The following is a 24,763-nucleotide window of genomic DNA, read 5'->3' on the forward strand; positions in this document are numbered from 1 at the left end:
GGAAGAGGGAGGGAAAGACACCCCCAAAAGTGACAAAATGGCACCATTATGTTGCCATAGCTTTTAACAACAAGAAGAAACTATCCGATAGTAATGCACAATTAAGAATGTTTCTGGTTTTTGAATGTAGCTGCCTTCTGCACCTATGTCTTTTTTGTTGCCATGACTTTAGTGATGAAATCCATCTAGAAAAGGCCTCTATCGTCAGCGACATTGTCAGTGCTACGTATTAGATCCAATTCCAAAAGAAAGTGCTAATTTTAAAGATTGTTATCCGCTGTACAATTTTGTTTTCCCTAATCTTCAAGGTTATTTAAGAAGAGGAAAGGAAAAAAAAAAAGAAAGGAAAAAAAGAGAAAGATTTCTGTTCAAATGCTGGCTTCTTCACAAGAAATTACACATGCTTAGCTTAAATTTCAACAAAGCAGCGGCCCAAAAATTATAATTTAAAAAGATATGTTTCTCCCCTACAATGCAAGTAATCTCAGGCTACAACTGGGTAAAATTAAAAAGGGATACCCAACAAAATTTTAAAAGAAATTTAAACAGAAAGAATAAAAAAAAGTACCTGCACATGCCAAAAAATTACAAAAACCCAATAAATACAGAAATTATTGCACAGTTAAAAGGCTCCACAATTTTTACTGCCTTAATCAACCCTCGGGTTTAATAGAACTTTGTAGACACAGGTTATATTTTAAGTGCCAAAGACTGGCACCTACCATAGTTATGCTAAGTTATGTTTACGGAGGCAAGTTAGGTCATCTTTTCTCAGTTGGCAATAGTTAAACTGTACAAATAAAATGTTACCTAGACCCCTGAAATTTAACCTAGCGGGGGCGGGGGGGGGGGGGGGGGCCTTAGCTTCTTTCTGCCTGCTCAATTTTGACGTCATTTGTCAGCAAATGTTCTCCATGCCACTTTTTCATGTGTTTCTCCAGGGTGCTGTAAACACTGAAGGGCATCTGGCAAATGTCGCAGCGGTAGACCTCCTTCCCTATCTGGCCATGCGTTTTCATATGGCGCGTCAGCTTACTGCTCTGGGCACATGCATAGTTGCAGAGCTCGCATTTGTAAGGCCGCTCTCCAGTGTGGCTCCGACGGTGCACCGTCAAATTGCTGCAGTTCTTAAAGACTTTGCCACAGTACTCACATGTATCACTCCTGCGCCCTTCCTTCGAACTGGGTCGCCCGGGGCCGGGACCACTGATGTGGGGGGTGCTGCCTCCGCTCGCCGTGCCGCTGCGCCCTGAGAGCCCCCCGTCCAGCATGTCCCCCGGCGGGGTGGAGAAACGCAGGCTCCCGTTCTCCGACGAGTGCTCAGAAGAGGTCGCGAAGGGGGATTGTCGGGAGTCTGTGAATCCGAGGAACGGATCCTTCATGAAGTGCCGCGATGCTGCGTACCCTACCAGCCACTGGGAGTAAACGTTTTCAGAAGGTATTATCGTTGCTGGTGGCAAGTCCAAATCTTTCTCTACCTTTATTCTTTTAGAGGAATTGTTTAAACTGGGGCTCGTGATAGGTGTCGGCTTGCGGGGGAACAGGTTTGGGAAGGGTTCACCCGGGCCAAAGTTTCTTCCGTTGACCGTCCCTTCCTCAGTGCGGTCCAGCTCTCCTACCACTGAGTCTTCATCACCTGGATCTCTCTGACAGAGGTCTCGAGGACACAAGTCTCGCTGGTCAGAAGACCTTTTCATGAAGCTACTCCTCTTCTGTTTTTCAGCTAGCATGTCGTTATATTGCTGGATGGCACCTAGACTTACATTCTCGATGACTTTTCCCAGGACAAGGGATTTCTCGTCTGGCAGCGACTTGGAGCCATTTTCTCGGTTACGACTTAGCTCCGAGTCCATACTGAAGCTTGACTCTGGCCGGCTCTCGTTTTCGAGCTCCTCTTCCTCCTCCTCCTCCTCTTCCTCTTCTTCATTGTCATGGCCCAGGGAAGGATCGCTCTCGTTCCTGAAATCTGCCTCACTGGATTTCAGTCCCTCTCCAGTGAGCTCGCTTGTGCCTGGCTCAGGGGAACTAGTGGTGGACAGTCCATCGTCTGACCTGCCCGTCATGGAGCCAGCTTTATGCATATGCGTTTTCATGTGGCGTTTTAGCTTGCTGGCCTGGGAGCAAGCATGGTCACAGAGCTGACACTTGTAGGGCTTTTCTCCTGTGTGACTGCGCCGGTGCACGATAAGGTTACTCTGGAACTTGAATGTTTTCCCACAAAATTCACAGGACTTGCTCTTGGCCTGAGGCTGGGGAGGCGTAGTGCTGCTGGGGGGCATGGGGGGCAGTGGTGGGGTGCTCAAAAAAGGTGATTTAGGACTTGGCTGGAAAGGATTCAACAGGCGATGCATAGGGTTGGTGCGACTGGGCGAGACTGGCGGAGGGGTGGAACTGTTTCCTGCCAGCTCTCGAAGCCTTCTGGAGAAATCCATCGCTGGGGACTCAATTGCCATGGGGTTTAAACGCATAACTCTGTCAAAGGCACTGGGATGCTGGGCAACTAACCCCATTTCTTCGGCACTAAGGCGATGTGGATCCAGATGATGACGAGGCGGTGGGCTGAACAGTGGAGGCGTGTTTGGGAGCCGACCCTCACCAAAGCCAGGGTGTTCGCGCAAGATGGGTCCTGTCATCCGCAAAAGATTGAAAGGGTTGTTGTCTCCAAGGAAATTCATCAGCGGGGACTGTGCAACAGTCTCTGGTCCCAGAGGAGGAGGGATGGTGATGCGTGGAGTAAGGGAACTGTTTGAAGGGCTTGTTTCCAGGTAGATGCGGAATCCATGTGTGTTCTGGGCATGCTGAAGCAAGAACCAAGCGCTATTAAAAGGCTGCTTGCATGTTGTGCAAATATAGCTTGAAGGCTCATCTTTACCTATAAAAGAAAAACAGAAAGAACACTCAAAAAATAATACAGCGGAGAACATTTAAATACAGTTGGCATGCACTTTATTTTGCTAACACATTTCCTCCTTGGCATTTCTGAAAGAAGGACTTAATTGCAATGTATTGACTGATATAAATTGTTGAACAGCACATTTACTCACCACACTTATTCACTTAACATGTATGACAAATATCACACGCATTGGTGCTATATACGTTTATATCTTCTAACTTGCAAATAAAACCTTCCTTTATGACGCATAAGGAGCCAAATCCTTTCACGTGCTTATTCCACAAAAAGAAATTTGTTTTAAGGGATTTATGACTCCAGCTGAAAACCAAGGAAAATGCAGTGTGCTAGGAGCTTCAGTGTCATTGTCACTCTTTCATTTTGTATTTTTATACACTTCATGCAGCAGTCCCCTGAGATCTTGCTGAATTTAATTTATACATGCTTCAGTCATGCCAGCACTTCCATTTTTAAAATACTGTGTAGGTATTTAGCTGCACAAGTCCTATTCAAGTCAACAGGAGCTTGGAAAATGTACCCTTGCATAAACCACTTTGACATTCTTTTTGCCAAAACACCAAGAAGCCACTCAAATGAAACATCCGGTAATCAAAGCCGACAGCACAGTTGCAATTAACAGTAACAAATGTCGGGCCGTGCTTGAACTGGGTCCCAAGAATTTCTGAGCCTGAGCCTGCCCTCCAATGCAGAAACGCTCACTGGAGCCAAAAACATTGTTCTGTTTGCCTTTCTAGCCTCTTTGAACGACTGCATAAAGGTGGAAAGCATTCCTTTAACCTTGATTCAGCTTTACATAAAGGACAGGTGTGGACAAGTCTGCACTACAGTCATAATTTTGCTAGCTAGAAAATTCCAGTCCTGGGCACAATATAAACTATGCGCTATCTTCAAAAAGCACCTCCCCCTTTTTTCAATGCCTCTGCAAGACTCCGATAAATTCATAAATATGTGTCAACTTGAAAATCATGATCCAGGATTTGGCTTGGTTTTGTTGTTTTTTTTTTTTTTTCTTTTTTTTTTTTTTTAAATGAGGGGGAGGTTTCCTGAAAAAACAACTACCCATTTTGGAAAATCTAAAATTAATTTCTTGCTTGTTTGTTTGTTTATGAGAGTACATATTTTGGCTAGCGATGGCCCCACTGCACCTGAAGGCACTAAACTTCCTGAAAGTTCAAAGCCTGAACCAAGCTTCCCGCCTGACCCGTTTCTGCATAACGCCCTGAAGGAAGCCCGACCCCAGCCCCTCCGCAGGAGCTCAGATCCGAAGCTGAACTACACAACCACTTTGTAGACAGGGAGACTGCGATTCAGAAAAGTCGGTTTCTTGAGTTTGAAAATGAAAGAGTTTATAAGGTGAACAGAACCATATTATCAAAACTACCTTTGTAAAGAGGACTGACTCATAGCAGTCAAAAAAAAAAAAAAAAAGGCAAAAAAATTAAACTCAGGCACAACAGGCAAAGCAGGATTGCTGCTGACTGAATTCCCCTCTTCTGGCTGTTGCAGGAATGGCTGCTGCTAACAAAACCTACAAAACCTTAGACAAGGAGGCTAGAAGATTATCTGCCTACCTATCAGCCTGTCAGTCTATCTAATCTTATCACCCAATGAACATCCATAAAAGCGTAAAGGAAAAAGCATCTATCAGATTGAGACTTATTTACAAAGGTAGGTGATAAATGTGGTGCAGCTCCTATTGATTTAGTAGGGCTATTGCTGTGGATAGCAGCTTCAGACCCTGATTTCAGAGAAGCCGGCTCTCCACAGCCAAGAAAAAAATGTGCACAACAGGGCAAGTGTTTCTGCCTGGCTGACATAGCCCCCATGCTCCGGCCCTGTACGCTGCATCGTACGGGACAGACGCAATTGCTTTGATTGATCTCTAATGACCGCTATTGGAAAAAACACAAGTTTGGGAACTGTACTCACTTGGAAAAAGTGCCCGTAACTGCTATTGACATTAATGAAAGCCACATACAAACATGGAAAGGAACTGATACATTATCCCTTAAAAATCTACTCAGCACTGAGGTAGTTAGGGAGTTTTATGTCAGCTCTGCAGCCAAAGCAACAGCAAATGCTCCCATTATTACTTCAAATATTTAAATTTCTGTTTCTTACAGAAATATGATGAAAATGTCTAGACCTTTAACTTTTCTTGCACAGCAACATGTGTAGTATAAAAAGTGACAGAAATCACTGGAGCAGACTAAAGTATATAACATACTCTGTCAAAAGCTTTTTTTAACAATATGTTTTACCTCAGCTCACCCTAGAATAGATTTTAATAAAGCCCCTTCTGAAGTGTGATCTAATAGCAAATGAAGTGCAGCATCTTACAAGGTCATATATCTTCAAATTAAAGAGTGCTCTGCACCCTTCACCTTCATTTTATCCACTCTAATTAATCGATTTATTACCCACAGCTGTTCAATTCTTTCATTTTTAAAGTCACAGCATGCATTCTTTTTTGTTGTGGATTTTTTTTTTTCTTTAAAAAAATTAAGTGTGTGAGTGTGTGTGTGCGCATGCATTCTCCTTGCTTAGCTCAAGAGCTGACAGGAGGAAGAAGGCAGCTGTGTATTAGATGACGATGACAACAACAGCAACACATTTACTTCAGCAAAGGCACATACGTAAGGAGAAAAATTCCTGAGCAGGCTGAGGATCAAGGCCAATCTAAAACTGAAATGGCTGATTAAAAAAATTACCCTCAAAATGGCAGCTGGCTGGATGCTTGCTACTACATGTTACATGGAACTGAGATGTTTTGTTTTGTTTTGTTCTCCAAAACTTCACCTCCGTGAAATTCAAGTGAGGAAAGTAAATCCCCCTCCTTTTTAGTTTTCTTTCAAACAGAGCAAATTAGTGCTATTAGTGATCTAAGATTTACAAGCTAGCAGTTATAAAACAGTCTTCTCTTCCTTTTTGTTTTGTTTAGCTTTTATGCTCCTTAGCACTCCTCTTCAGGAGACCCCGACACAATGGCAAAACTGACTGCAGGCTACCTGGCTACCAATCTCTGACTGCTTCACAAGTGTTCATGTGTGCATGCCTGTGTGTATATATATATATTTTATCTTTCACAACCCTCAAAGACTCTCCCCAGACTCCCCGTTTAAAAAAAAAAAAAAAGAAAAAAATAAAATAAAATGTTCATTTCCATATTATCACTTCATGGTTATCTTGCCTAGAAGTTGCCCTGAGCAGTGTAGATGTTCACTTTTAAGAACAGAACAATGTCAAAAAGTCTTTGAAGAACCACTCCGAACATTTTTATATTCAAAAACTTGCTAAATATTTTAAACATGCCCAGAAACAGCCACGTATTGCTCAAGAATGATCCTTATATTTAATAATGCAGTGCACCTACACTATAAAACTCTTTGTTATAAGGCTACTTTTGATATATGTCTATCTTAATCCCTTGCCACCTGCACTGAAGTCTGTCTAAATACCTACTTTATGACAACTAGCTATATAGGCTTTGCCATATGCAGTCTTTATCACTTTAGCATGTGCTTGACTTTGAGCATGTGAGTAATCAACATCAGTGAAACTTAAGCATAGGCTGAAGTGCTCTGTTGGATAGTGAGGAAATTATTCATGTGCTTAGAGTTAAGCACAAGCCAAGACTTCATTAATACTGTTCAATGAATTGCACATGGATTCAACCCTACAGTCTTTAACTAGGCATGATTTTCAGGGCTGATGGCTCAAGTATAATTTTTTATCTTTACATTAGTTGGTAGATAATGGTGTATGTACTGAGATGAGACGTCCAGGCCACAAGCCCTGAGCAGTCAATAGCAACTTCAAGGTTGGCACTAAAGCCAAACAAATACTGCCACTGGAGTTCAGACATGAGGCAGGTTTGTAGGGCTGGATCCTACTGAGACACAGGTGTACAAGTTCAGAAATCTTGATTGAAAGGCTAGGAAGGACCATGAAATTAAAGAGAGGACTGGGATAAACCTTAAGGGTTGCCTTCTCCAATTCCTGACCCAAGGGACGTCCATACCTATGCATCTATTCGTATCTATGGCAAATGCTCCATCATCCCAGTTCAAAGGCCACCCAGATGGAGAGTCTACAACCTTCCCAAAGTCTACCTCATTCTTTCTCTCCTTTCCCATTATCAAGGTTCCCCAAATGCTTAATCTAAATCTTTCTTCTTGCAATTTAGGATCATAATATTTTGTCCTACCTACATGTACATGAAAAACATAGGAAATAATTTAGTCTGCACCTCACATTACAGATATCATCCAGCCCAGTGATTTGCAGTTGAACCACTTCATGTCTTTTAGCACCCCCTTCTCCCAGCTTGTTTTGGAAATGCCACGTAAGAGAGAATTCATGATGTATCAGAGTAGTCTGTGGCAATGGTTGACTATCTTCAGTATTAAAAAAACCTGTCTTCTTTCCAATTCAAATTACTGAGTTTAACTGCCAACCATTAGATCTTGTTATGTTTTTATCTGGTAGATTAAAAATATCTCTAGTATCTTCTCCCTAAGCAGGTAATTACAAACTATGAACTTATTGAACACTCACCTTTTCTGTGTATTATGACAAAAGGTGGTCTTTTCCAAAAATACTAAAGCATTCCCTCCATTACTGCATGACAGATTATGTTCCGTTCAAAATGTCAAAGCAACAATAAGCTTTTTTCTCTTCCATGAACAGCACAAACAAAGCTAAATTCAGATCCTGCCTCCCAAATTCTGCCCTTACAGGGGGCAGCGAGGAAAGACAGGTTGGTTTGCCCAGCCCAGAACAGGAGTAGCCTGGGGCTGTGGACATTCATCCCACTGCACCAGGCAGCCTGAATCCCCTGACAGATCTGTCCTCTGCAGTCTGGCTTGTATCCTTTAGTGATAGGCAGATCTTCCTTGCCCAGGTGGTACATGACTTTCTATATACCCTGAATGCCAAGCGCCTTTGCCCTAGAGATAAATTTCCCTCAAAATATCCTCAGTTATTCTGGATACCATCAAACAATAATCAGTGTGAGATAAGAACTGTTGAGAATTCATTATTTTCTGCTAGGCTACAGTGACATCCAGTGCCTTATGAATCCTCCCCTCAGCATGCCTGAATAATTCCATTAGCTGTAACAGAGAACGAACTCCCCCGCTTTTTAATCACCCACTCGTAACCCCTGCCAGGACTGCGGTGAGGACCTGCAGTCAGGTCCACGTAACCACTGCCATTCTTTACTTCTAGCAATACTTTCCAGATAATGTTTCTGGTTCCCTTTACAAAGTTACAACAGAAGCAATAAAAATGTTAAGGAATTTTAATGCTGTTTTACTGCACCTTCAGAACTTCAGGAAAGTAGAAACTTGCAAGCTTTAAAGAAAGGACACCTTTTATTGTAGCACTCAGGAACAGACATGTATTAGGTTCCTACAATCTTTCCACCATTGTTACTCTCTTCTCCACCACTTGATTTTTAATGAGCATTTAAATAATTACTCCTTGTTATTATGATGGTTACTCTAATAATACCAATAACGGTAGCGTGGATGCTCCATAAAAAACACACCTTTAATTGAATTATTATTAAATTAAAATGCCATAATTGAGAACACTAGTTTAACAAGTCTCCTTATAAGACCAGCTGACATTAAAGAGAAGGGCATTAAATACTGGAAAGATTTAGTGTTTCATAGGGAAGAAAATATATGGTTACACGTGGTTTGACAGGTCACCTAGACAAGGACCAAATACTTTCCAGGTGTCTGCAGTGTGGATCTGCAGTGTGAACTGTATCGGTTCATACCCAATGCTTGATTTGGTATGCAAAAACATCTCTAATATAGGTATTTCTGCTGAAGAGGTTTTATAAGCCATATTAATGCTCTAAATTATCCAAGTTAGCAAGAACATTTACTTACATATGTTTATGATTGAATAAACGTATGCTGAGCACACCCACTATCGAGAGTTTTACCCTCCCTGCAGTCCCTGGGGTTTTTGGAACTGCTGCTACCTCCATTTCAGAGGGACTGACAGTGTCAATAAAAAAGACAGAAGTGTCAAGTAGGGTCCAAGCCTGGGTGAGGATCATCACTGCCAGTCCAATGCCAGTCACTGGTTTTAAACACCACATGCAAAGGAACCATTTCTCTTTATACCTCTCTTCATTTTAATTTTGTTTTGATGGCAACACAAGCTGAAGATATAAAATAAGTGCAACTCCTCTATCCATCCCCAGAGCTAACACAGTGCATCCATCCCTACATGCCTTGTCTAAAGAAAGGGCTCAACAGTCTTGCAGCACATCCTGCTGAGGGTGACGGGGACTATCACCAATAATTCATAGAGTAAGCATCAACTGGCAACTACAGTTGGTGTTTTATGTCTTAGCAAGAGGCTTGCAGTCTCACAGCCTAAGCACCTCCAATTCTCCACTCAGATAAACAGCCACTCTCTCTTGTAAAGCTCAGCCGACCTGAAGTGCATCTCAGTCAAGAAGAGGAGATGAAGGTTTAGGTGCAAGAGCCCAAGCAGGAGGGGCCACAGAGCCTGACATCATCTGGAAATGGGGAATCTCAGGATGAGGTCAGTGAAAGGGAAGAATGTGACAGGGAAACCAAAATACAATGTTTTTAAGAGGTGGATGGAAAAAAAAGGGTGTCTGAAGAAAGGAGGAGAAGTAACCGAGAAGTGTTACTTCTCAGTAACAGAATCCTGTTTCCTCCCATACTAGGCCCTGTTCTGTTTTTCGACCTTGCCTCTTGAATAGCCTATCTCCTCCAGTGCCATCTTCAAACAGAAGAAAAATCACGACTTCATGCAATATTCTTCTCCCACACACTGCCTGCGTGTTTTGCAGCTTTCCTCATCCTGTTTCTACCTTGACTAGTGAGACTACAAGTTCTCTACAGAGATTATGCAAGAAGCTTTATGCCAAGAGAACCTACAAACCCCACAAGACCCTCTCATTCCCAGCACTGATTTTAATTAGCGATGCAAATATTCTCGAGAGCATATCCTACCTGTTGAAAAAGATCCACAATAGCACAGTTGACACCAATATTAAAATATATTAATATTACACTACTATTTGTAATATCCTATTAACTCTTTCTACACTAAAGCCAACCGCCAGACTCTGTCTCTGGTGGATTAAATGCTGCCCCGCTTTTGGGAGCCTATTTTATTTTCTGAAGCCATTTGTGCTTTTCAGCGGTGTTCCTCTTCTACTAGGCAGGACAGCAAATTGTCTATCATTCTTGTAATAATAAGTATCTTTTTTGTCAAATGAACTAGTTTATCATATGAGTGGAAAACCAAACACATTAATTACCAACCCCATAGTTGAGAAGTCAGACTGTCATGCTGTCTCCAGCCAATCCTTTCCTAATTCCAAGAACAAAGAGCATGAATCCTTGAAAGACTTAGAGATATCAACCTGATACCTTAAAATCATACTCTTTGCCAAACTCTGATTTGCATTACCCTGCTATGAATTCAGAGTAGCTCTGATGACCACCATTGCAGACTTTGAATTTTTCCAGATAAGCTGTACCAGGTTACCACAAACAAGGATCTTAACTAGGCTTATATGAATATACCAAGTTGTGATTTTTTTTTTCATTAAACTTTTCCCAGAAGCATTTTATATGTCCTCTCTGGCATTTATACTTACAAAAAAGAAGGAGACTGCAGGCAGACTACAGCCATGCATAACACAAACAGATGCTTCCTCTTCTTAATGGACACAGGCGACCTTTGGCTGAAGATGCAGCTTGTGTTCAATAGTCCCATTTTCTGTGAGACTTAATCATACCTCAGATCTGTACTGCCAGATTCACATAAATGAGCCAAATGCACAGCTCAGTTTAATTTCTAGTGCATTACAAAATGGCAATATTATATTTTTAGGTATAAAATGTCAATAGTCATTTTGGGCAACTTCCTTCTGGATGTCCAATTTCTCATTCCTTAAAAGAGCTTGTGGCTTACTGGAAGTTAATGTTCAGCCTACAGAAGCATAAGAAGTGCTTTTACATAACACAGAAAAAGAAAGAAAAACGCATAGCAAAAATTGGAACTCACGACACAGGGATTTTGACCCAGAAGCACTATTAAAATGGGAGATAAAAACTGTGTTTGTCATCTCTGAACACCTTCTCATTGCTGCTAAATTCTAAAATACATAGGCAATTTATAAAGCAGAGAAAGGGAGAAGTGTGAAAAGTAAGGAGCAAACAGGAAAATCAATATTAGAAGATCAATAGTGAATGAGTTAACTTTAAATTAGCCTTTTGTGATACAACAGTTTCAATTGACTCCACCTTTAGCATCTAAACAGCTTTGTGTCTTTTAGTTAGTTTCTCTGAACCTAAGATACCAGCCAGCAGACTGAAAGGATGCTTTACAAACCTGCTGTATAAAACAGTGAAAACTATCAGTGAAAATGGGGAATGTAAGACGGGGGGAAATGTACCCACTTGTGAGAGGAAAAGACCATAGGACTACCCATGGCTGGTGGTTTAATATATAGGATCCCATTTACAGCATTCATGAAAAACCCTTGTACTGCTCAAGGACACTTTTAGGCCTTTTCTTTGCATAAGGTATTCAAATGCATTTGAAATAATGTCAGTCTTTTCTACAACATATGAAATATGCCAGCAGCTTCCCTTTAAATCGGTTTCCTCTAAGTAGTTTTGTTTGAAAACTGGCAAGTGCAGGGATTTTTTTTTCCCACAGACTTTTCTAAGGTGACATTTTCTCATCTTACAAGCAAGAAGTCTCAGTAATCTGAATAGGAACTTAAAGGAGGATACATAAAGGAAATTGTCCATGTCATATAATGGAAAAATAAAGAGTAAATTAGGCAACAATAAAAAAAGCCAAAGGGTGAAAACAAATTTTCCTGGTTTTTTTCCCCAGGAGTACTTCAGTCTGTTTTACTACAACTATTTCTTAAGGGTATTAGGTGCCTATTCATAGTTAGCAAATGAAATAGCATTTTTGTTTTAATTCATTGCTTCTTTAACAAATGCTAACTCCCATCTCTGCTTCTTTAAATCCACAAAATCTCCACGTTCAATCCTAAGAAGTATTATAAAGGCTGTAAATCTTGTTTTAATGGAATGTACATTTAGCTATGAGGAGATAATTGACGTTATGGAGGGCCTAGATGCTGAATTATATAGGTTATCTAATACAAAGGGGACTCATTACCGAAGCACTACAAACAAGTAGTAATATATGTATATTGTTCTGAGTGGCGTTATAGCAAAAGTGTTCGGGTCTGCAGGGATTTATAAAACACAAGAAAACAGCAGACATGCACTTGTAAATTTGTCTCATTTGTCTCTGAAGTTAAAGGTTATTCCCTTGATCTGAATTTGTAATAAAAACATGCTAGACTAAGGTTTGTAGAGAATGTTTGAATATGTAAATTGTGTATAATGATAGGCAATTATAGGCTAAAAACTGGACCTTATGAATGTTACAGAATTGCATGGAGCATCAAAGTATTTTCCTTCAGATGAAATATTTATCTTTTATGCATGTTATAAGCACTTTTTCAAAGGTGTTCAGCAACCTATTTGAGTGGAGAGTTGACAAAAATCAAACCATTACAACTGACTAAGACTGTGGGCTTATGCACAGGAGAAGCCACAGCTTTTTACAGAATATACATAATAAATCTCTTGAACTAATGGTTCCGGAGATGGATCCTCAAGGACAAGTTCCACTGATTTTCACTCCCTTAGATGAAAGCTGATCAGATGTTTCTGGATTTTTTTTAAGAAGATGTGGGGGTGGAAGTGTAGGGAGGGAGACTGGGGAGAATAACTAGGTAAGAATGTGAATTTTCGTGGACTGATTCAATGAAGCCCCATTTCCCCTTCAGTTTGTTGGCTGCTGTTTTCAGGGAATAATATTAAAAATGAAACAAAAAAAAAAAAAAAAAGGATGCTGCATCGAGATAGAAAGGAGTAAAGCCGGGAGATGATACTGTAGTTTATGCTACTGAAGATAAGGTTTTCTCCTTCTCTGAGCACGACAGTCTGTTCAGGTTAACCAACTGCAGTGTTAGAATAACTCCAGCCGACTTGTCACAGAGTACAAAAGTCATCAGCAACTGAATGTTCTTTTCTGCACCGCAATTAAGACGAATCAATACGACGTGCCACAAATGGTATTTTACTCTCAATAAGAACTCGGGCTGAGTTTATTCAGAATATTTTAGCGCTTCCCCAGGGGATTTTGGTCCGACGCAGATGGCAAATAAAGTACTCAGCCTAGGGCTAGAGCACATTATGCTAATTCTAATGTCAGATGTACTTTAATATACAGCTCTATTTAATCACCCCATTATTTCACATTTCCATATGAAAAACCTGCGGCACTTCTGCAGAGCTTTCACTCTGCGACAATGCCAGCTTCCTTCAACTAGCTCACTGCGAAAGAGAAAAGAAGACTGGTCATTCTCGCCAGTCAAAATGTTACAGTTTCAAAGTTTCAGTATTCCTGAATTTAAAGTGGGTCTTCCAGTGCAATTAGCAAATCGCTCGGCTAGAATGCTGATATGTACAAAATGCTAAGGAGGTATGATTGAAAAAAATAAAAATAACAGCCCTCCCTCTCTACCTCATCCGCTCACGCACACATAGGCAGGCACATATCTCAAATCCGCTTGCAGAACAGTAATAATAAAAATAATGAAAATGTTTTCATAGTGCAATTCAACCAATATTCTCAACACTTGTCACCAAAACACTGCTATTCCCGGCTGCATGGCTTCCGTTACTTAGAAGAACAGACATGGCTAGCACAGCTGCCAACCCACAGATGTCTCCGAATAAAACCTTCCTTGTGTATCAATAATTTTTGCCTGCAACAAACTACACCTCTAATTAGGTTTAGAAGCCACACACCTTCCGCGTGGGCCACTATCCAAATTATCTGCAAATTTACCTTGATGCCTCATCTCTGGTGACCACAGAATTTGAACCTATGGACCTGAAGGTAAAATGATTCAAAACTGGATTTACGTTGAAAGGAACGAAGGAAAAAACTTTGCTGTGGAGCTGTTTTTCGAGCCACGTAGGCTCTGGATGTGCAGACAAGGAAAGCAGAAGCAGTCCTTGGAGCACCTCTTCAGCATCCAAGCTTTCCCTTCAGAGTAATTCTGTGAAGGACCCTTAATTCAGCATTTGTGTACAGTCACCAGTGAAATGAGTTTCATGGCCTCAACAAAATCTTCCCCCAGTCTGGCATAACTGGGGCTCCATGACAACTAGCACTGCACAACAGGGGGGGCCAGGTCAGGACTGGATTATACCGAGCTGCTGTTAGTGGAATGTACGAAGCTGAAGTCGATCGTTTTTTTAATCATTGCATTAAACCTACAACATATTTCACAAAAAAAGATCTATTTAGAAAAAGACATACTTTTTCCTCCTCCTACCACGCAATCTGCATCCTTTAAAAATTGTTCAGCAATGCATGCAGCAGCCAGCACCTGGGGCCAGATCTCACCTGGTTTCGCTGTTATGCATCAACATTTAAAGATACAGAACTGGGCTGCTGTGCCTTGACACGGCATATGCCACAACTTCCCTGCCCTAAATTTGAACACAGCAGATGATACCCCTCACATTGAAGGCAGAAATGCTTACATTTTCAAGCTTTTTTAAATTTTTTTTATATATATACGTATAGATGTATATATATGTGTGTGTGCATATATATGTATATATACAGGATTTGCACTCTGTAAGACTGGCCATGAATACAGCACTATGCACAAAGGAGAAAGGAGGCTGAGCGCAGGGCAGAGTTCCATCCTTCCCCAGCTATTCCAACCCGACCTTCAAAACCACAACCTTATCTTGGGAGAAGCCTATACAACAGTTTCACCCTAATGGAAGTTTTGCCTGAATGGTAAACACAGCACAAGTTAATTTAGTAAATCAGGCCAACTTTAAGATTTGTTTAAAGTAGAGAGTATCTCACCCTGAAAATGAGTAGCTAAATTCAAAAGAAGAGGAGGAAATGAATGTTTAATATCCTGGTACAAAGCCCACCAAAGTCAATATGAATCTTTCCACTGGCTTCAGTGGGCTCTGGATGTGGGTCTTCTTCCACATTGGGATTTGTTAGTCTCAGGACAGTGTCTTCAATGTAGGGATAAATCTCGTTTGTGGTGATGAAGTTAAAAGAAGAAAACTGAGTTCACAGCAGCTATAAGCCTAAAGAACTCAGCTGTAAATATTTTAGAGGAATAAATGGAGCCATATCTAGTAAAGTATCTTTTGTCTCTTTAGTTAAAAGAAAAACAGTTGAAATAGGAGAAATACATAAACTGAAATTAATCCTTGACAATTCTGTTGCTTTTTCTTATGCTGATATTATGTTGTTTTTGGAAGTAAAAAAGGATAATAATAATTCTCCGTAGATCTATCCTATTTCTTTAGCTCACTTTAGATAAACTGACTGCATTCTTAAACTCCATTATTAAGAATTATTTGAAAAAATTGTAGCTGAGACTAGCAAAACAATTTTTTTTAATAACATATTTATTCTTGGCCATAAACAAATTTGTGGAATCCTATTCAATTTCCATCATTATGGAAATTTTTTGAATGCCAAAATGTCTGCAGACACATCTTATACTAAAGGGTTCCTACAGGACTCAAAAGTCCTGTAAAGGAAAATCCCAGACTGGGTGAACAAAGAAGCAAAACAAGCGGAAGCTTTAAAAGGCTAAATATGGGGGGTGGGGGGGCAAGGAGGGGACAAGGGAAGGAAGGTATAAAATACTTCTGATGAAAAATAAATAAATAAATAAATAAAAATTAAAAAAAATAAATCCGTTACAGAAGGAGGGATCTTGGGGGTTGCTCTAGATTAAGCAGTTAAATTGCAATCTATGACTATGAAGTTTTGAAAGACGAATCTGCAGTCATACTTCCTGAAGCGCAAAGATAAAAATACAGTTTTTGCTCCTTAAATAGGTGGTGTTTTATGCCACTACAACACTGCAGAAAATAATGCCAGTGTTGGCTTAAAAGAAGATCCTAAAAACTTCCTATTTTATTTCTATACAATCCAGATTGATCACCTAAGAGAAGCATAATTAAACAATGCTAAGCATCCCAACCCCTTTGAGAATGTGCTGCCGAAAAATATTTTTAGAACAATCACTGTAGTAATTCTTCTTAGTTGTAGAAACACTCCAAATCAGAAAGTCAATTTTTCCTCTATTTGCAGAAGTGTGCTGGTTTTCACTGGAAAGGCGCCTGTGTTTTGTTTGGCTGCTGTTCATATACTGCCTTGGCAGGATTTCCTTGGATTGCTTACAGTGAACATTGCTCTTGCATACAGTAGCACTCCCATTTTAACCGTCCCAGCCACACGTTTTCTAATAACACACGGAGAGCTGCAAAATCCCTCTAAGTACAGCTCTTTAAAGCAGCAACAGAAGGGGGTGGAGGCGGAGGACCGGAGAGGGGGGGAGGCTCTGCCCGTTCAAAATCCAGCGCTGCAAACAGAGGATAGTCCTTTTAAAAACAACCAATGCGAATTGTGTTTAAGGAGCAGCTTTCCAGGAAAAGGAAAAAACATCTCCAAGAAGACGGCCTGATTCAGCTGATTCACCGAATCTGATCTGCGCTGGCTGGGCTCCGAGCGTCACTGAATTGGGTCCTCAGTACTGTTTATTTTCTTTTTTTTTTTTCTTCTTTTTAAATTTTTCCTGCCCTTCTGAGGGGCGTGCAGAAAACTTAGTAATTCCTGGTTTTACCTTGCGTGTTTGAGTCCCTGCACCTGAGCCTGTGTTCCTCATGCATCCAAATTTTCCGCCCCATCACAGGGAGGCTGGGGTACACGGGGAACACAGGGCTCCACTGTGGGAATCAAACGGGCAGGCGAGATGAAAGAGGAGGACATCTATCTCGCCGAAATAGTCGCAGGAAACAAATGCAGCATTTCTACCTACGGCTGAGAGAGAGAGAAAGCCAATAACAAAACCGTTATTCAGCTCCGTGCCCTTTACAAATAGGACTGACTTGTTAGTGGACAGCTGCGGCTCAGCCCCCCTCCACGCCATTCCAACTTGCTGCCTTTGCCACCCTGCTTTTGGAGATCGACAGCAATTTGCATCTCCATGCATCTCATTTCTCATTAAGTAAGTTGATTAATTTGGGCGAGGGAAGTTGTAATTCAAAAAACCAGAAATTTCCACTGGCATTATTTCTGCTTTTCAAAATTCGCCCGGTCCAGCCCCCACTTCACACCTCTCTTTCTCCCTGTCCCTTTCTCCCCCACTTCCCCCTCCCTCCCTCCCTCTCCCTCTTTCTCCCTGTTGTTTACAAAGGTTTCATTATGTTTTCAACTAATCAGAAAGGCCTACTAATACACAATTAACATGTGACTATAAAAAAAATAGCTTCCAGAAGAAGGAAAAGTAATTAAGTAGAGAATGCTTTTCAGTAAGTGCTCGCTTTAACCCATCGTCAGAGAACAGAGTCTAGGTTAGTCCACAATGGATGGAACAGATGCCAAGGGCGAAATGTTAAAAGCAAATAAAAAAGGACATTATTTTCTTTGGGAATAATAACTATCAACGCCACAAAAACGAACATCAGACTGCAGTTGTTTTTATCTGACCTCCTCCTCTTTCCTCCACTTTTCTAAAGTGCCTTTTCTGTGTGTTTCATTAAAATAAATACAAAAATAGAGGTATCATTTATTGCATCTTTGCTTCCAAGGTGACAGGAAACCAAGTAATCAGCATCACCATCGAAATGGCACAACTCTGTAAGTTATTAAAAAGATTTTACTTTAAAATATTTTAGGCCTGAACATACACATAAATTAAGCTCCCAGAAAAGTCGGTAGGAATTCTGCCCAAGCAACGACAATGGGTGTTGGACCCTCTGCAAGTTGTGCTGTGTTATCGCAACATATAGGAACTATAGGAGACACTTTTAAAGGTTGTAGTGTTTGCAGGACTTCAGTTATTAACTTGGGATGTATCTGCTGACACTGTCCTCAGCCTGAGAGTTGCCCCACAGGTTGGCAGCCCGAGGATGTTAGCATATATGTAACATACATTATATATGTGTGTGTATATTGGGGGGCATAAATTAAAATGTTATCTAGATAGATTCAGCCTTTTTTTTTTTTTTTTATCCAGGGGTTGTCAAAATATGTCCAAATGCTCCCTGTGTTCTTGACGGGTTCAGCGAACCTCCACAGCAAAAATGGTTCCCTTTGGAAAAATATATATGTTCCTCTAGATGTCTGTCCTTGGAGTGGAGCATTTGGGATATTTTTTATTTCTGTTCCCCTCCCTCAAATGAATTCTAAAACAAACAGACACTTAGTTGTGTATTTTGAAAACCAAATTCTGGAAGGAGCTCAGTGTTTTCAGCAAGATGCTAAACACCATGTTCATCCCACTGAAAGCAAGGGGGAGCTGAGGGGTGTTGGGAGGAAGAGGTCCTCCAAAGTCACAAAGGACCGCATGCAGTAACAGCTCCTTTTCCTTACAACTCCCCCCGCCCCCCCCCCCCCCCCATGAATTTATATTCCAAACTACGTATCACATACAGAGTATTTTTTACTATCCAAAATCCCATTAGTTTCATTGGCACTTTAGGTAATAAGATTTGCATGGTAAAAATTCCATTTCTATTAGATTGGGTCCATAGGACTCACCAGCCTGATATGATTGTCAGAGGAAAGGGAGGATGTGTGGGTTTGTTACAATATGAGGATTTGTCCACACAGAATTTGGCACCAGTTTAATCAAAAGGACTCACTTCAACCAGTGCAAACCCCAGCGTAGCCTCTATTTCTGTCAGCTTAAAACTGACTATATCAGGAAATTTCTCACTGTAAATTTATGTAGGTATGCTATAAAACAGGTCAGCTAAACTGGGGTGGCAATCAGTTAAAACCATCTATACCCTGAAGTATTCTGGATTATCTGTCTGAAAGACCCCTTTAGTTAAACTAGTGGAAGAGGGCGTTCAGGCCAGACCCAAATGCTGCACTGGCTTCACACAGGAAGCCTGTAGGAGAAATGATGGCATCCTGGACTGGAACCTTGAGGTCTCTTTCAAGACAGAGTAAAATCAGTGAGACACCATCAGCCAGAGACTACTGCTCTTGCTCATGTAAGAACATAAAACCCCTGGGTCATGCCCACAGGCATGACCCCGTTTTCAACCATGGCCACCAGCAGAAGCTTAGGGAAAGAGCACATGAATCAAGGTAGAAGGAAGTTCACAACTAGACCCGATCCAGACCTCCCAGCTTACAGCAATCAATAATTTACAGTCGTTCGGTGCCAGGGGTTGATCCAGACCAGATTAGCAATTTATTAACCACCGACCAAATATTCCTGATTTTGCCTAGACCTTTTCCGAGCCCATTTGTTACTTCTAGCCCTTGCGACACCCTGCAGCAATGAGTTCCACACCTCCGTTCAGTGTGAGCTAAAACTACATTGGCTTTAGGTCTGCTGCCTGACTCACAGGACATTTAACAGCGACACTTGCACTGCCAAGTGCAACCTGAGTGTGTCATGGCAGCAGACCATCACAAAATACTCACTACCAATACAGACAGCAAAATCACACACACTGCTTTTACACAGTTCTTACTTCAGCCAAATCCTTACCAATTCCACAGGAGATTGACTTCTAACTACCAGCAGATGGAAAACTTCAGGATTGGGCACAAGTCAGATATGGCAGTCCTTCCCAAACCAGCCTTCCTTTAGTTTGTTTGCTCTTGATTTCTGATGAACAGAATTCTGATCAGAATTCTGATCTTGTTCTGTTCCTAGTCTAGGTTTAACATCTAATCTAGCTTTAAATGCCTCAAACAAAGGAGACATACCAACAAATGCTAGGAGATGGGTTTATAAGTACTTTGCTGAAACTTGGCATTTTTCCACCTCCTAAGAACACTCTACAACCTGAAAATCAGTCACGGTCTGGAAGTTTTTCCTAATGCTCATTTCACACGTAGTTCAGTTTACCTATTATTCATGGCTGTAGCTCTCATTCTGAAAATGCACCTGGTGCGTAGCATCAAGCCAATACTGAAGCCCCACTGGCTTCACGGACTTCATAACCTCACTCCAAACCTTCTGGAAATGGGACCTGGAGGGGGTGTCACACTACTGAATTACCCCCAGTGTTCCTTGTTACTTGAATCATATTCCCTCTACCTGCTCCTTATTTAACTTGCTCGTGTCTTTTTAGTTCATCTTTCCCTATGAAACGATCCTGCCAACATTTTAATCACTTTTGTTGTTCTTCTCTGAATTCCCTCCAATTTGACAACACCCTCCAATTAGTGAGGTGCACAGAATTATACACAGTCTTGGGTCATTGCTCTATGGAAAAATAGTTTCCAATTTAGTCTTGCTGTGGATCAGATTCTGACTTCAGGAACACCCTGGGATGGTGAAACTGAGGACTTAAGTTGGCCCATGTGCTTAACAAAGGCTGACTGAAGTGTACAAATTGAGAAGTAAGGGTATTTCCCACAGCTCGGTGTCATTGTCCCTGGATCAAGCAGTGATCAAGAGCCTTCCCTCCTCTACGACCCCTGAGACCGGCAGACGGAGCTGGGTGACGAAAGGATTAATTGACAACCTTCAGTCTGGACTGGTTTGCCTTTATCAATCTCAAGGCAGATGCTTAACTCTACGGAGAAGTTATTTTCTAACCAAAACAACATGGCGCGCCAGATTTACAAAAAAGCGCAATTGAGGGATATGGGATGCAAAGCAGCAAGAAGGGCCCCGAACATGCAGAGCAGACAGCAATCAGGCTGAGTTATAGCTGGAGTTTGGCGGGAGGCTCCAGATAAGCATCCAGGAGTGTCTGACAGGGGACAGATAGTGAGGATGCCAAGGAATTGTTTGGGGGATCCCACTGGGGTATAACAAGAAGTAATGGGATTTAATTGGGCCAGTGACACTGTAGGCCGATTATCAGGAAAATGTTTCCTAACTCTGAGGCCGGCAAATCCTTAAGAGAAGCCCCAAGCTGGCGGTGTCTCAGACGGGGGGGAGCACTTGAGAGTACACAACAAAAATAATGTTGCATTGCCAGAGTCCAGGCAGCATTATGAAATAGGCATTTTCTGCCTTCTAAATTTACGGCCGTGATTCTCAAAAACGAATTGGGTTGCTCCAAGTACCCCATTTAGAAACACTGGACTCAGTGTGAGCTGCACACACCCCCTCCAACCTCAGTGGAAGCTGTGCCGTATCGGAGCCTCGGTGCGCTCTAGAAATGAGTGTTATCAATATCAGTCACCGAGAGATCAGGTCAAACTGTTAATATCTCATCAGTCACACGAACTGCATCTCTTTCCCAACACACACCTACGGATTTATTATTAGGGTACTTCAGCTCTTTTGTATTTTTAAATCCAGCTGATTCACATACTTTAACATTCATTATGCAAGTAAAAATATATGGTGGTAAAAGGTTTTTTCCTAACTCATTAGGAAATACATATGATATATATTTATAAATTACAGATTATCATCTTTTTAGACCTAATGAAGAGTGCTGTCTCAGGCAAGATGACCTGTTACTCAGACTAATTGATTCCATTTCATATTTACGAGCACAAGGTATTTTTATCTAAGCTTGGTCATTTGGCTCTGTCCATAAAACATGTTCTTTGGGTTTTGCTGGGAGGGGGGATGGAAGGGAAACAAGATTGAACACTTGAGTCAATATTTATCCCTTTGTCAAGATGGATGAGGAATGGATAAATCTGGTGTATATGCTTTGTCTACTGAACTTGGCAACATGGACTCTGCTCAGCAGACCCATCAAAGTCAACAAATACTCTCCCAATTAACTAACAGTGAATGCTAGGTACCAGACAAACAGAGAAGTCCCGACTGCTTCACTGAATAACATGAACTTTCACAATGACAAAACGAGCAGCCCTATCCACTCCCCCAAGAGGTGAGATGATAACCACTCAAGGTCATTGAAGCGTTAGGAGAAATAATAAAATAATTTTTGAGGTAACGATTCAAAAATGTCTATTTCTAAAGCCACTTTCTCCACCTAGGAAGATCCCCTACATTTAGTGGCCTTCAATTCTTCCAAGCCCCAATGCATGCACAATTGTTCTCAGCTGTGTTTGAAAAATGAAATTGGAGTAATGCACAAACCTTGCCTTCCTGAAGACAAAAATGGGACAGAGGCATGAAAGCTCCCCTAATTCTCTAGCCCTCAAAGCATGAAAAGGGACTTGCATCTTTTTATTCTTCAAATCAAAGAGGACTTAAATCAAAGTGGTCACTCCTGCTTCAGCCTACGGGCCTAACCTTCCTCGGAGATTCGGAGCAATTTGTCACATCTCCTGCACAGTGTGTGGTGCTCTGGAAACACAAAGCACCGACCAGCGAAAGCTGGAGCTCTGTTTCACGTGGCTCCACGCTGGCAGTTCTCCCTCCCCTGGGTACACCAATGTGTTTGTGTCAGGTTTGGGAGCTGGAGGCTGACCGAATGCAGACCAAGTTCCTCTGCATCTCGGCCATGCACTGTCCCCCTCACAGACATCGCCAGCTCTGCAAGGAGGAAAGTCTGTGGCCATGGCATGCACAATTTCAGCAGGACAGGGCAGGGCTGGGAAGCAGCATGGGGACCGTGAAAGGTACCCAGAGGTACTGCCTGTGACAAAGCCACCAGGCTCTGACGAGGGAATCCAAATGGCAGTGAAGGTGCCATCTGAAAGCTGCCCACAGAAAAGGACCATGAAGCTCCATTGAAGCCACAGGGAACCAGATCTGAATTCCTCCCTTCAAATCTCACTCTGTGATACACACACTATATTCCTATCTTTTTCTCACTAATTATCCTTCCCTCCTTTGCCAACTTCCCGTTTGTTTTACCTCCCATCATCAAGCTCTCTTCTGGTGGCTTCTGTTTAATTTTCCCACTGCTGAAGTACCAGTCAGAAACTAAGCAGACCAAATTTTGCCCTATTGTAAATCTACCAGAGCCTTTTACCAGAGATAAATGTAGCCCTGCAGACACAATAGGGTGCAATGGAGTGGCATATAGAGAGATCTGATTTTCATTACTACAAGGATACAGACAATGCAGTTATGTGGTGATTATTATATAACCCACACCTCTGTAATGGACAAACAGGAGTCAAACTTGTGCACTTAAGTAATAAAAGGTTTACAAATGGCCCTCTTCTATTAATGTAAATAGTCTTCTCTATTTTATTAAGATCCATCTACTGTACGGTGCACTGAGCTAACAAGCAATCTTCAGTTGCCACCTCGTGTGTCTGCATTGCATAGTACAATTCCTCCTAGATAAATATCTCGAGAGAAGCAGGAAAACAATTAAAACTAGAAGGTAATAAATGATGAAGAAGCCTATGAACAGCATGCTGGCCCTCTTCCCAGTCTTCATTCATGCATCAAAAAATCCCATAGCTCTGAGTCTTTGAGAGGGCAGCTGGGCAGTAGGGATGTCCACAGTAATATAAATGGGAATTAGATATGATCGAATGTGCTCATTGCATTTTCAACAGCACATGTAATCTTCTCCCCCCTTCCCTCTAGTTCCCCCACCTCTCACCCTGCTACCAGAATAGATGACAAATGATCCTGTAACCAAGCAACTGGGCAATTGAAGAGTTTCAAAGTTCCAGTACATGATAGTTTAGCTATGATCATTTGGGTGATCAGGCTCCGACTGGAGACACCATCCCTGAGTTAAATACCTTTGCTCTCTCCAACTAGTTTTACCCTGGCAAGGGTTTGCAAGGGTTGGCGGAGGTAGAATTTTGTCCTCAGAGCTTAGCAGCTCTGTCCACTACTTCTGCTGCTCCGACACCGCAAGAGGATGACAACCACAGAGGAAATGAAGATGCATCTACTTGACAGTCACCTGCACGGCAGCAATGGAGGCAGCCCAGTTAATAGAGCCTTGGTGATACTCCATCAGTGATACCCCAATGAGATTTCACCCCCAGCTACTGAGTGCTCATACAGATTCCATCAGTAGGTACACTTAGCATAGTTTAATCCACCACCATTATTCTATTTCTTTGCATAATGCAATAACATTATTTATAAGAATTAAGTCACTGAAAACATTTTAAAATATCTAAATCTTTTTCATGGGTCTATTTTAACTGCAGTAGCCCTTTCCACTGGGGGATGGATTGTGAGATAATTGATTTTGATGCCACCACGTGCGCCCTTGCTTTAGACTCAGGACACATAACTCACGTAGAGGTCAATTATCTCATAGTGCAGTCCCCAGTGGCAGAGTCTATGGCTTTAAAAGATCCTATGCTAGAAAAAGCGTACCATTATCGCAGGCTGGCATTTGTTTCCAAAAAAAATTTAATGGTAAAATTGTTTATTGTTTACCCACATATACATGCAGATACATGTGTGTGTATAAAATAAATATTGAATTTAAAAGGAATGTGTTGAATGTGTATCTATTTGTACAGGTATGTCTGTAACTTCCACCACTACAGTATCTTTGATGTAGATGTCAAAAAATGTACAGCAAGGATTTTTAACTGTTGCATTGCAAAGAGAATGTCTATAGTGAGGACATTCAGTTCTACCCATTTCAATAAACAAGGCAAATAAATGTCTTTAAAAGACATACAGCCCAGAATCTGCTAATTGTTTTTAAACTCTGAGCTGTATTAAGCCTTCTCAAATCCTTGAGTATCCTGGCAATACTGAGTCAGCATTCACATATCATTCATAATTGTTAACTAGCCACCGCAGATAAAAAACTATTAGTAATAAAACTTGACCCTATTAGGTTGACCCAAGAT

The 24,763-nt window shown here is 41.4% G+C and overlaps 1 protein-coding gene across 4 annotated transcripts in view; it reads right to left on the minus strand.

Moving 5' to 3' along the window:
* Positions 1 to 860: 860 nt before the first annotated feature.
* Positions 861 to 24,763, minus strand: part of BCL11B (BCL11 transcription factor B) — a 90,375-nt gene continuing 66,472 nt past the window's right edge. For all 4 annotated transcript variants that reach the window (XM_075712461.1, XM_075712459.1, XM_075712460.1 and 1 more), the window contains one exon: positions 861 to 2,872. In XM_075712461.1, coding sequence (XP_075568576.1) covers positions 861 to 2,872 — 2,012 coding nt within the window. The remainder of the gene's footprint in view (positions 2,873 to 24,763) is intronic.

This window comes from Pelecanus crispus, chromosome 6 (genome assembly GCF_030463565.1).
Source record: "Pelecanus crispus isolate bPelCri1 chromosome 6, bPelCri1.pri, whole genome shotgun sequence".
Lineage (NCBI taxonomy): Eukaryota > Metazoa > Chordata > Aves > Pelecaniformes > Pelecanidae > Pelecanus > Pelecanus crispus.